Source organism: Hypanus sabinus, chromosome 10, assembly GCF_030144855.1.
Source record: "Hypanus sabinus isolate sHypSab1 chromosome 10, sHypSab1.hap1, whole genome shotgun sequence".
Taxonomy (NCBI): Eukaryota; Metazoa; Chordata; class Chondrichthyes; order Myliobatiformes; family Dasyatidae; genus Hypanus; species Hypanus sabinus.
In genome coordinates this window covers 112273375-112287187 of record NC_082715.1, presented here as the reverse complement: position 1 = coordinate 112287187, position 13813 = coordinate 112273375, and the positions used below count along the sequence as shown (strand labels likewise).

At 39.0% G+C, this 13813-nt stretch overlaps 1 protein-coding gene across 2 annotated transcripts in view; it reads left to right on the top strand.

Moving 5' to 3' along the window:
- Positions 1 to 13813, top strand: part of LOC132400980 (inactive tyrosine-protein kinase 7-like) — a 180076-nt gene that overhangs the window by 93342 nt on the left and 72921 nt on the right. For both annotated transcript variants that reach the window (XM_059982637.1, XM_059982636.1), the window contains exons 2-4: positions 474 to 767; positions 4967 to 5069; positions 10253 to 10440. In XM_059982637.1, coding sequence (XP_059838620.1) covers positions 474 to 767; positions 4967 to 5069; positions 10253 to 10440 — 585 coding nt within the window. The remainder of the gene's footprint in view (positions 1 to 473; positions 768 to 4966; positions 5070 to 10252; positions 10441 to 13813) is intronic.

Genomic DNA, 13813 nt, shown 5'->3' with positions numbered 1-13813 from the left:
TCAGCATTCCTGGAAGCGATGTGGCAGTAAATTTGACAATGAGTTGGGGGGGGGGGGCGGTTCTCTAATTATTTTGTAATGCTGCTGCTATAAATGCTAAGTGCTGTATAAATGCAAGTAGTCATTTCTCCAAATATGGAATGCAACCCACCACACCACCCTGGATATTTAGCTTTTGAGTAGAATATTTTAAAAAATAAGTGTAAATATTGATTAAAGCTTCTTTGTTACAATACCTGGCCTGAATGTGGTAAAGAAAGCTCAGAGTTGAGTGAGTAATGGGCACCATTCTTTTGTGCTTTTGTCTACTTCTTTTCAATTAGACAAAACCTTGCAATAGGGAAAAGATAATTGACTTGAATGTGAACTTCTGTTTATGTCTCCACAGATGTTGCCGAACTTGTTGCATATTTGCAGTGCTTTCTGTTTTGTGTGGGGTTAATGACTAATGGGTAATATTTTCATTTTTCTAGTGTGCTGTTCACATGCGCTAATTCACTTCACTAAGGAGCCCTATTCCCAAGATGCTTTACATGGGCGCAGTGCAATTCTTCGCTGTGAAGTTCAGACTCCAACAAATATAAAATTTGAGTGGCTTCTAAATGGCAATCCTGTAAAGACGTCTGAAAGGCGCTTCGTTGAAGGAAGCAATTTGCAGTTTACAGCAGTTGATCGGAGAGAAGACAGTGGAGACTTTCAGTGCATTGCTCGGAATACAGTCACTGGAGAGAAGGCTGAAACGTCAGTGGCATCTTTCAATATCAAATGTGAGTAGCAGTACTTTGAGTAGACAAGTTGCACATCATAGTGGACTCTTAAGTTTATATTCTACAATGCTAAGAACCAGAAAGGGTTAATGAATGAGAAACATTTGATGGGTCTGTGCCTACACTCAGTGGAGTTGAGATAATTGAGGGGGATCTCATTGAAATCATCAGATATTGAAAGTCTTAAATGGTGGACGTTGAGAGGATGCTTCCAATAGTGGGGGAGTCTAGAACCTGAGGGAACAGCCTCAGAGTACAAGGAGTACCCCTTAAAACAGATGAGGAGTTTCTTTAGCCATAGGGTGGTAAATCTGGAAATCACTGGCACAAATTGCTGTGGAAACTAAGTCACTGGTTATATTTAAAGTGGAGATTGATAGGTTCTTGATTAGTAAGCATGTCAAAGGGTATAGGCAGAAGGCAAGAGAATGTATCTCTAGTACTTCCTGTAACCTGAGACCTGTGCAATATTACTGTCTACATTTATCTGGTGTCACAGCTAATTGTGGAGCTGCCATGTTGTTTCACCTCATTGCTATGATTTAGCCAGAAGCTGGGTGAATTGAATAGTCTATCTCAAATAAGAATAGAGTTTGGTAAGAATGTGAGCAATCATCATTGAGTATAAGGAAGCTGAGAGTTCTGGAAAACAGTCAGTGAAGTGGAGCCAAAGCCAAGATCAAATCAGTCACGATGTGTTTGAATGACATTGCAGGCTCAGAGGATGTTCTAATTAATACAGACAAGCTCGAAGCCATAAACTCAGATCATTCTGCTTCTCATATTCTGATGTTCTGTCGCCTTTGCAGCCAGATTGGAGGAGTATTGTTTTTTTGGGTGAAAATAGCTTAATTGAAAAAAGTTAATATTTTGTTTCCTCAGCCAGATGGCAAGTAATAACAAAGAGATCCTCCTCTGCTGAAATATACAAAGAATACTTCACTTCAATCTTTATTGTGTGAAAAGCTTCTTCCCATAGATTATATTGAACTGGCAGGAAATGTAGATTAATATTTAAGAACCAATCTAGAATAAAAACAAGCATCTGTAATGTTGAACATGAAATTACTAGATTATCATAAAAGACCAACTGATTCACTGATGTCCCTCGGAAGGAAACCTGTCCGTGTCAGATCTGTCTTGAAAATCAAAGAAATGCACATGCTGGGAAAAAAACACATAAAAACAAAGAGATGGAAAATCTTAGTAGATCAGACAGCATCCATGGAAAAAGAATCCATCAGCATGTAGGATTTGCATTAGATGAAAGATTGTTTAATGTGTAAAGAGAAATAAATAATTGTTACTCCTGATCTGAAGCAGCACAAAAACACAAAATATAGAGAATATAATAATAATAATAATAATAATAATAATATAAACATTTAACATACCTGCATAAGATAGCTAATATACACTGATTGTAATCCATAAAGTAATCCTAGGTTGTAGATAAAGTGGCTGACAGGAAATAATAAAATAGTGGTGGAATTAGTGGGTGGATGTGTTGATTAGCAGTGTGTGTATGGGATACTTGATGAAGTTATTGGCCCTTTTCTGACATCTCTCTGTATATATGTCCATGATGGCAGTTAGGCTAGTGCCATTGGGCATAGACCTAAAACATTGGCTGTTTTGATTTCGACTGATGCCTTTGATGACCTGAGATTTTTTAGCAACCCGCATAAAAATGCTGGAGGAACTCAGCTTAGGCAGCATCTATGAAAGGAGATAAACATGCTTCCTGATCTCTTGAGTTCTTCCAATAGTTTGTATGTGTTGCTCAGGATTTCCAGCATCTGCAGAGTCTTGTTTCTGTGTACACACGAAATTTTCCAGCCTTTTCTATTTTTATCTTAGACCTGTCTATGTTCCCAAACTTCTTGACGTGGTTGACTATTGACTGTCCTCTGTCAACTTGTAAGCCACTTACTACAGTAGGAATTTGGGTCTGGACAGTACCCAATCAGATTTGTTGGTAATGCTCATGTCCTGAGAAGAAATAAATTGATTTGTTGTCAGCTATTGGTTTAGGCACTGGTGCGTGACTTCAATGTTCTGTATATTCTTGCCCAGCAAGAAATTAGATTGACCTGCTCTAAACTCTGCCATGGTAGTATTTTTCTAATGCAGCATGATTTATTCATTAATTCATGTAATGTGGGCATGACCATCATTTTGTCCATATTTAATTTACCAGTCGATATGAGTAGCTTGGTCATTGGCCACTTCACTTGACAGGCAAGAGTTGACCACGTTGCTGGTTGTTAAGTAATATTTACACCAGACTGGGTACAGTTATTACATTTCCTTCCTTGATAAGCATTACTAAGAGAGTGGATTTGTTATTATTTTGTTTCATTTTCTTAGAAAATTTGGTTGTCTCTGATAAGACCAACACTTGCTGGCCATTGGTAGTAACACTTGGGAGGTGGTAATGAAGTATGAATCAACTATCCCCTTAGTCTCTTTTTCACCAAGGAAAACAAATCCAGCCTTGTCCATTTGCCACTCCTAAGTGAAGCACTCCATGCAAGGCAACATTTGGTCGGTTCCAAACATGGTGAGGTGACATTATTTTGAATCTACAGCCTCTTCGCTGCAGTCACGTCCACCCTATAATATGGTGACCAGAGATTATTTATATAGTTTACCATTATCTCTATGCTTTAATATTCTTGCTGGCTGATGGCAATTGCCCTATGTGCTTTAACTACCTATGCTCTAACTTCAGGGATCCTTGGACTTGTATGTTGAGATCCCTCTGTTCCCTAAAATTCCTGAAGGTTGGTTCGTTCATTCATTCATTGTGCATGTGAACCCTTATTCATCCTCCTAAAGTTCATGACCACACACTTGCCTGTTTTACAGTGGTTGCCATTGCTCTTGCTGTCTCACCAACTCATCAATATGATACTATAGAGCAAAACTGTACCCCTGACAAAAATGCCACCAATATATTTTGTTAGGAATTTGAAGAGATTTGGTATGTCTCCAAAGACTCAAGCAAATTTCTACAGATGTTCCGTGGAGAACATTCATATTAGTTTGGTGGGGGGGGGGGGGGTCACTGCTCAAGTTCGGGGAAAAAGCTGCACAGAGTTGCAAACTCAGCCAGCTCCATCATAGGAACTTGCCTCGCTCACATTGAGGACATCTTCAAAAGGTGATGCTTCAAAAAGGTGGCATCCATCATGAAAGACCCCCCCCCCCCCCCCCATAACCCTGGACACGTTCTATTCTTAATAGTGCCATCAGAGAAAGGGTACAGGAGTCTGAAGACATACACTCAACGTTTTAAGAACAGCTACTTCCCCTCTGCCATCCGATTTCTGAATCTTCTCCTTGGTGAATACAGATGAGAAGTATTCATTTTAGAAACTCTCATACATCCTTTATCCACATACTGGTTGCCACTGGTGACCTTATTACCATCAACATGCATAAGATATTCTGGGACTTTCCTTAATTTTGTGTACAGTGATATTTCAAGCCACCATCCCACTGCGTGCAACCCCCCACCCCTTAGCCTTCTGTCCTAGTTCTTTCCTTTGAATAACCATTCAACAATTCCTCTCCTGAGAGGCAATCCCCCATTTCCAGTTCTCCCTATCACTGACCAAGGAATTGATTGCGGGTTCTCCAGTAAATGAAAATAATATTTGCTGAGTCAGTAATCAAGTTAATGTGGTATAAGTAAAGATGAGGTGGATAAAGGAAGATTTATCTTAGAGTCTGAAGTGTCAAAATTCCATGTCAGTTCAGCTTATTGTCATCTTCTCAAGTATATGCATGTGCGAGTGCAATTAAGTGGCATCACAGGCATGTTGCGTCATATAAGCAACATTGGCAAGAAAAATAAATTAAACAGAACTTTTACAAGAAAGAACACAATTAAAATAAAAAGAGCCATCCATTTTAGTGCAAAGTTATTAAAGTGGTCATGGTGTTACTAAACTGTCGTGATTAGGGTTGTGCCAGTTGACTCAAGAACCAGATCACTGATGGGAATTAGCTGTTCTTTAACCTAGTGATGTTGGTCATCGGGCTTATCTGCCTCCTGCCTGTTGATAGCTACGAAAGATGGTATGACCTGGATGGTGGGAATTATTGCTGAATGTTGCCATTTTGAAGTATAAGCTTTTGGCAGAAGTCTGCTTCTAAGTAGTGACTGCTATATTTAAAAAAAAATATTACAGGGATAGAAACAGGAGGAGTGAACTTGAAAGTTCCACAGAATGCGTCTGAAATACAAACGTCAGCTCCAATAACTCTGCAGTGTCGCATTAACGGACACCCCCGGTAAGTAATGCCTTCTATTACTGACACTTCTGCCAGTTAGATTGTATAGACTGTTTCCTTCAAGATTCAAGATCGTTTGCTGTTTTCAGTAGACAAGTGTAGAGGTGAATTAAATAATTGTTACTGTGGATCTGATGCAGCACCAAAAATTAAAAAAAACCCACAATAAATATAAATACGCAGCATAGTTTGTATACGTAAATTGATTGTGTGTCCATAAATGACGCTGTACATAAAGGAGACTTACAGGCAATGATGAGCCTGGTTTGGGGTTGTGGAGGGGTGGGTTAATGGGTGGAGGTGTTGATCAGCCTTACTACTTGGGGAAAAGTAACTGTTTTTGAGTCTGATGGCCTTTTTTTTGTGTTTTATTTAGTCTAGTGTAGCCTTGTGCTGTCTAGTGTAGTTTCGTGTTTCATGTAGCACCAGGGTCCTGAAGGAACTTTGTTTTGTTTTTACTGTGTACTGTACCAGCATTTTATGGTCGAGATGACAATAAACTTGACTTGGTGTGGATTCTAAGTGGCCTTCTACTTGAAGGGAGTGGGGCCCAACAGTTCATGAGCAGGGTGTGTGAGATCCTTCATAATTTTACTGGCCCTCTTCTGGCACCTTTCTGTATACATGCCCTTGATGGTAGGTAGGCTGGTGCCAGTGATATATTGCGCAGTTTTGAATACCAGTGTGGAGCCTTCCTGTCTGCCTCAGTTCAGTTTCTTTACCAAGCAGTGATTCAGGAAGTTCGCTACTGCGCATTTTATAATTATGTGATATGAACTGCTTTCACTGAGGGACAACATTTTAAAATCAAGGTGATGGTGATGTACTTTGTCATTTCTGTGACACCTGTAAATTGTCACCCATGCCTATAAAAAGGAAATAAATTGGTAAGGATTTAGTTTCACAATCCAGACATTTTAGTGATATAGTCTCACTTGAGTTCTTTCATGTACTGGTTTAATAATTCTTGTCACATAGCAACTGAAGAATTTTCCAATTTAGCTTGTTCATTACTAATTCAATGGTGCATTTTTGTAAAACATAATAATGAAAAAAATCAAATATCATTATTAATTGCAGTTCCTTTGGCCATGTTGTCTGAATAAAATTTGTCTGAATTGGTTGTATATGACCACTGTCCTACCAATTCTATGGATACAGTAGTCGGTTTTTAAAAAAACTACAACATTTGCCCTGAGAATGACTAAACCTGCAGATTTACAACTTTCCTATTTTCTGTGCTTAAGTGTTATAGAGTTATACAGCACAGAAATTACTGGTTTGCTCCAATTCATCCATACAAACTGATTTTATTTGAATTAGTCTCGTTTGTCAGTCTCTCCTTTTCTAACCATGTATTTGCCCAAATATCTTTTAAACATTGTAATAGTACCCATCTGCAGCTTCTACTGGCAGCTTGTTTCATATACCCACCACCCTTTGGAGGGGAAAATTTGATCCATGACCGTAACTCAAAAATTTTCTTTTCTTTCGAAAGATCATCTCAATATGAAGTCAAATGTTTGGTGCAATGTAATGCATTAGAAAAGCCAGGTTAATTAACATTCTGCATGCTTCTCCCACCCCCATGTCAGTGAAATGCCAGACAACTTCCCTTCCAATATTTCCAGCACAAGTGATTCCACAATCTTAAAGTGCAGCCAGTATGCGAGTTTTGGCAGCATTATTATGCATGTAATGGTTGACTTTGTTCAAGGAGAGTGATAGTGAAACCAACACAAGGAAAAATATGAGCAGATGAATAACTGAATTCACGAGGCCCCCTGAGGCTGCTCTGCCGCAGTGTAAGATAGTGATCTGATTGTAATCCTAACTTTGCATTTCAGTCCACCATGGCAAGCTTTTTCACTCATTTTCCAACTAGGAACTTAGTTAACTCTGCCTTTGACAGCCTATTTTTCTTCCATTTACATGCTTTATCTTGTCCCTACATTTGAATCACAGTTATCAATATATCAATATATTTCAATCAATATATATATAAAACAAAGAACAACACACCCAAAAATGAGTTTTGTGAAAACCACTGGAAGCAACTATCAGTAGCAAGATTATCTGGTCCAATTTTGCAACTAATTTGCTACACTTCCCCCCCCCCCCCTTTTTGACTTGCCTACTATGTGGGACCTAGTCAAAAGTCTTGATTAAAATTCCCTGTTTACTGTTATCAGACTACTCTCATCAGAGCGAAACAAAAATGAGATCTGCTGTTAAGAGATTTGTATGTGTGTAAATTGGTTGTGTATAGTTAAAGATGAGTTTATTGTTGTCTGCAGATGTACATATATGCACAAGTGCAGTGAAAAAGTTATTGACAGAAGCACCATAGATGCAGCTTTGACGAGAAAAATATAAATTATGCAGTGTTTACAAAAATTAATATAATTGGAACAAAATACAGGTGTCTCCTGCTTTATGAATGTTCGCTTTACACCACTTTGATTTTACAAAAGACCAACATTAGTAACCTGTTTTCGCATTACAATGAGGATTTTTGCTTTTACGAAAATTTTTCCCATATAAATTAATGGTTCTTCACTTTACGCCATTTCTGCTTAAAAAAAGTTTCATAGGAACGCTCTACCTTTGTGGGGCGGGAGGGAGACACCTGTAGTCATCGTTGGAACAAAATGGTCTTGGACTAGAAGGGAGCGTGAGTTGGATCTTCGGTAGCATTCACAGCCTGGACAGGAGGAAAAGCCTGTGAAGAAAATATAAAATCTAAAACCTAAATTTTGATAATTATAAAATACAAGTAATATATTTAAGCATTAGAAGAGATGAAGTTAACTTTGCTAAGTGTGCGAGTTTTGTAGCGACATTGCACTTTATTCCAAGTCAGAAATGTTTTATTGTGTAAAATAGGAAAGGGTGATTGAAAGTGGATGGTTGTAGTAGGCATGGAGGTTGAATTTTTTGATGGGATTGGATTTCACAGTGGACTAAGTAAAATTTCAGATGTTCAGTTGAATTGGAGCAGTAAAACCATTATCAAAATGTAAAGTTTGCCAGCTGTAAAACTACATGGAAAAAATCAAATGTAGGAAACTGAAATAGACTAAATTAAATGTAGGGCAAAGGGATACAAGTTCAAGCTCGTAAAGCTAAATTTAGGATAATAGCCAAATAGTTCCTTGTGTGAGTGATTAACACGTAGAAAACACCTCTATGTAAAATAATACCCTGTCATTATTGGGGAAGTAAAAACAGTTCAGGTGCTTTGTTGAATAACTATGATTCTGCAGAGGAATCAAAATAATAACGGGTTTAGGTGCGGTAAATGGGAAGGGGTCATTGGATCATATGAAGCAGCATTTCAGATTTCAAGTTGTCAGGCACAATAACAGTTAAGCCCTCTGTGCCCGTGCCAACTTAATACTTATTCATTTTAATCGCATTTACCAGCTCTTGGTGTATGACCTTTATATGCCTTTGTGATTTAAGTACATATCTGGATACTAAAATATAACAAGAGCACCTGCCTTCAATGCTTCTTTAAATTTAACAAGAGTACTAGTCACCACCACCCCATTGGGTATTGCCTTCAGATTCCAATCATCCACCATGACAGTATTCTTCCTCAGCTCCTCTCTAAGCCTCACAGAAAAATACAGTACCAGAAATAGGTTCTTCAGCCCACAATATCTGCATCAAACACAATAGCAAATTAAGCTAATTCCCTTCTGCCTGCATGTGATCCATTTTGCTGTTTCCTGCATATTTGTGTGCCTATTTTTGCCTCTTGTATGTTACTATCATGTCTACTTTCACAATGTCTCCAGCAGCCTGCGCATTCCTTTGTACATTCTCCCTTTTGCCTTAAATGCACGTTCTCTACTGCTTGACATTTGCTACTCTGGATAAAACGATTCTGACTGTGTACCCTATCTATGCCTCTCATAATCTTAAGTTTTTATACGATCTAAATTCAGTCATGGACACTCCAGAGAAAACAATTCAAGTTTGTCCAACCTCCCCTTATAACTCATGCCTGCTAATCCAGGCAGCATCCTGGTAAACCTTTTCAACACCCTTTCCGAAGCCCTGATATCATTCCTATAATGGAGTGATCAAAATTAGAAACAATACTCCCAAGTGTAGCACAACCAGAATTTTATAAAGCTGCAATAGGTCTTACTGATTCTCAGTGCGACCAAGCATGCCATGCACCTTCTTTACCACCCTGTCTACTTGTGAGGCCGCTTGCAGGGAGCTATGTTCTTGGGCCCCACGATTCTCCTGTATATCAATATTGTCAAGTTCTTCCATTAACTGAATACTTTCCCCTTGCATTAGAGCACCAAAGCCTATGCCTTCTAGCTTTAGTTAGTCCTGCTATAGGGAAAAGCTTTTAACAATCTACCCTATCAATCCCTTTCATAATTTAGTCTATTTTTATCAGGTACCCCCCCATTAGCATCCTCTAAGAAAAACAAGATCTTGTGCTCTTCCCCTCTCGCCTCTGCCCTATAATGTGGTGACCATTCTCAAAAACACCAACAGTTTGGGGCATTGTGGGACCTTGGAGAAATCAACGTAATTGCATTTTCTTCAATTGGATGTTAGTTCTATAGTATGGACCACAGCCAGCATGATGGGTGTGGAGTGTATTTTGGAAGTTCACAAAAAATTGGCTCTGCATTCAAAGGTTAATAGAATCACCAGGGTTATTGGGAAGAGCAGGAGAAGGGGATTTACTGGATTGTTTTACCACAAGTTATTGCAAACTTTGGGCCAAATGGCCTGCATCTGTGCTATGATGCTTCAATTTTATATTAAGTATTTATTGTGACCACAGATTGGTAGTAATTCTTAAACCCCAGAATAGTCTTAGTTTGCAGTGACAGTAGGGAATGTAATGGTATCACCAGCTCTTAATATCAAGTATCCAGCTTCCTCAATGAGCTCCAGTTGATTTATCTTTACACACACACACACTTAGTTACCTACAACTATTTTATTTTCTACAACCTACAACCTACATTACCGACAACATTTATTTTCTGTTACCAAATTGTTACCTTGATTATTTTTATTAAGCTGACTAAAGTATTTTTGAAACATGTAACTTGAATTATTTTTGTGCTATTCTATTTCAAATCCTGTGTTTCATGGGTTTCTTTGTCCTTTCCTTCCCCCCCCCCCCCCCCCGAAACTTTTAGTCCCAGTTGGCAGTGGTTCAGAGATGGAATCCACTTAACGGATATGAACCATTATACATTTAACACCAAAGAGCACAGTTTGACCATACCAAGTGCCAGCCCTGATGATAATGGTGTCTATTACTGCTGTGCAAAGAATGCAGTTGGAAATGTTTGCAGCAATGATAACTTCACTCTAATGATAATTGGTAAGTGGTGAACATTGATTCTGCTGGTCCAGCTAACTGCTGAGAATCAATTTTAGTTTAAGAATTCTTTGTTGATGTACTCTAACTGATTTGAGTAATGATGTAAATGCATGCAGAAAATACCATTGATAAATGGATATAAATGCAGAATTATGAATTGAATAAGATAATTCTCCTTGTAGGTTGACTTGCAGAAGCCAATCAGATAGTAAGATGATTACAGAAGCTACTAGATTGCCATAAAGAAGTGATTTACTCTTATCTTTAATAAGAAGATAGCTGTTGTCGTCGTCATCATCTCATATGGCCAATATATAACTCTGTGTGGTTGACTCGTGTCTTCTGAAATGTTCCAGCATGTTACTGATTTGGATGCAATTCACCACTGTCTTATCAAGGGCAAAAAGAGATTGCTAATTAATCCCATCCATGCCAGCATTGGCCAGATCATGTCAGCAGAAGATAAGATATTTTAAAATAGTTCATTTAATTAAATGCATCAAAATTAATCTATCAATTAAACAAGTATTTGAAAACTGGAACTGTGAATTCCATTGAGCTGCTCAACTGTTTGTTTTGTATTTTGGCCCAAGGTTCCTGACTGTAAAAGAAATTTCTTCAGATTAGTTTCATGTGAACTACTCCACAAAATTCAAGTGTTGTTTGAGAACCCAGGTACCTGTTTAATAGCATTATGACTAAGTTATCTGCTCCCTTCTAATACTGCATTCTTGATCAAGCTTAATAACTTGACTCATTGGGAGTTGCTTGACCCTGTTTTCAGCTTTATCAAGACCACTGGAAAGACTATTTCATGCTTCAGGATGTCTGTTCCGAAAACTTTATTCCTGTGTGGAACCACTTCCTGATGCTTGGCCTTTGGAGAGAAGTGCACAGTTGGCTCAATATGGGGATGGCATTTCAATCCTATTTTTAAAAAAGTTTTGTTTGCACAATGAGATTTCTGAAAATCTAATGTTTTGTGATCAGCTTTCCCCAATGACAGTTTGTTTTTCTCTTCGAAGCTTTTCAAAGCGGAATTCAAATGCTTGAACTATGTTGGATGGGATTGGAATGTATTTTATAGTTTCTTTGTCTTGTCCTCTAGGTTTATCAGGTTAGCCAAGCACTGCACTATCAAGCCATTTGTAAGCATTTTCTTTCTTTTGCTGCACCACTAGAAGTGTTTAAATGAGAAATTACATGGATTCCTCTTTCTCCACTTGCCTCCATTAATCTTTCGGTCATTTTTGTTGGGTCATTTGGTTCGCTATTCCCTTGTGTCCTTTTACATTTTAATGTACCTTGGAACTCTTTTTCTACTGTGCAGATTCATCACAGTAGCTGTAGTTAGACACTTTAATTAGAAAAAAGGCAATTGAGGGATAAAATTAAGAAGTACCTTTTGTATCATCTTTATTTCAATAACCTGTAATTTCCTGTTTCTGTGTCACTGACCTGAAGTCAAAACTCTTTTGTGTATATCTGTGGGCACACAAAAGATGGACTATTGCCTAGATATTATATGTTCAAACTATCCTTGGGGCAAATTCATAGTTACAGAGCATGGAAACAGGCTCTTTGGTCCAAAGTTTATGCCTACTAATATGCCTTATTGACCTGGTCCTATTTACCTGTGTCTGCCCATTTCCCTCTTTACCTTTGCTAACCACGAACTTGCTGAATAGCGTTTGGATGTTGTAATTGTACTTCTACCATTTCTTCTGATGATTCACTCCATTTAGCCACTACCCGCTACGTGGAGAAACTAGTTTTTAAATCTTCTCACCTCAGCCTTGTGCTCTCTGGTTTTAGGTTCACCTATCCTTTGGGGGGTGGGGGGGAACCACTTTGTGACCATCCATCTTGTCTATGTGCTTATGATTTTATTTCCATAGGTCACTCCTTCATTCAGTCTCCTTTACTCCAGGGAAAACTGTCCCAGTTTATCCAGTCTCTTCTCATAATTCAAGCCCTCTAGTACCAGCCACAGGACTGAATCTCTCTTTTGCTCTCTTAGCATAATTGTATTCACTCAACAGTACAAGGCAGTACTTCACATGAGGTCTTGTAATGTGTTGTACAAGTGTAACATCACATCCCAACTTTTGTACTCAGCACCCCATTTGATGAAGGCAAGCATGCTATGTGCCATATTGACCACTTTGTCTACCTGTATCATGACTTTAAGGAAATATATACTTTTACTCCTATGTCTCTCTATTCAAAAACACTTACCAGGGCTCTGTTATTCACTGTGTATATCCTGCCCTAGTTTAGATTCCCAAAATGTATTATTTCTCCCTTGTCTGAATTTGCTTTTGTTTTTCATTTTTTGCACAGTTTGGATCCTCTAAGTGAGGACAACCCTTTTCACTTCCTCCACACCACCAATCTGCATGTCATTTGCAAACTCACTACTCGTGGTTCAGTGATTCAATTTCATAACGGAGAATGTATATAATCTGAAATCCTTGCTCTTTGCGGAGGGGGAGAAACCCCAATCAATGAATGACAGAAAATATTAGAACCCAAAAGCCCCCCCCCCCATGCACAAGCAGGACCAAAAGCATCAACCCTCCCCCACTTATTTCAGCAAGCATCAGCCCCTCCACCACCCACCATGCAATAGTAAGCTCCCAGAGACCATGATCTAAAGTCCATCAAAATCTACTGTCCATCCTATCACTTCATCTCAATAGGCTCTCTCACTAAGAAGGGTGAGAGAGGTATTTCTCCTTCCTCAGCAAGAGGGAAGGCCAACATCCTGCTGTTTGGCTGTGACAGTCTGCATTGTCACTGATTTGAGTTCCTCTGACTTGAGAATCAACAAATGCTCTCACACCACTGAGAGAGGCTGCTGGAATGCAGAGGCTCCAACAGCTGCTGTTTTAATCTCCTGCGATGCTTCTGGTCGTCCTTGGGGCCAGCAACCCGAAGGTGCATGTCACGAGTGCCTAACCACTCCTGGAGGTCCCAAAACACAGGCTGCTTGGCGAACTCTGAAGAGTGAGTACATACCGTCCATGAAGGATGCTGTTTGAGCACAGCTGTAGATCACAGACTCTGACAGAACCCCAGCCACCTTGGAAAGGGAACAAAGATACACGAGAATAGGACACTTAAACTGTTTCACAGATGAACCGGAAGAAGTTGCCCATGTCCGCAAAAAACCTCTGACGCCATATTCAACTCCTTATGTCATCTTATTCTCATCCATTTTGTTAACATAGATAAGCAACAATGGACCCAGCACCAATCCTTAGAGCACACTACTGATCAGTCCTCTGATCTGAAAGGCAATCCCCTAGTAGCACCCTTTGCCTCCTCTCACCAAGCTAACTTTACATCCAGCTGGCCAGCTCACTCTGAA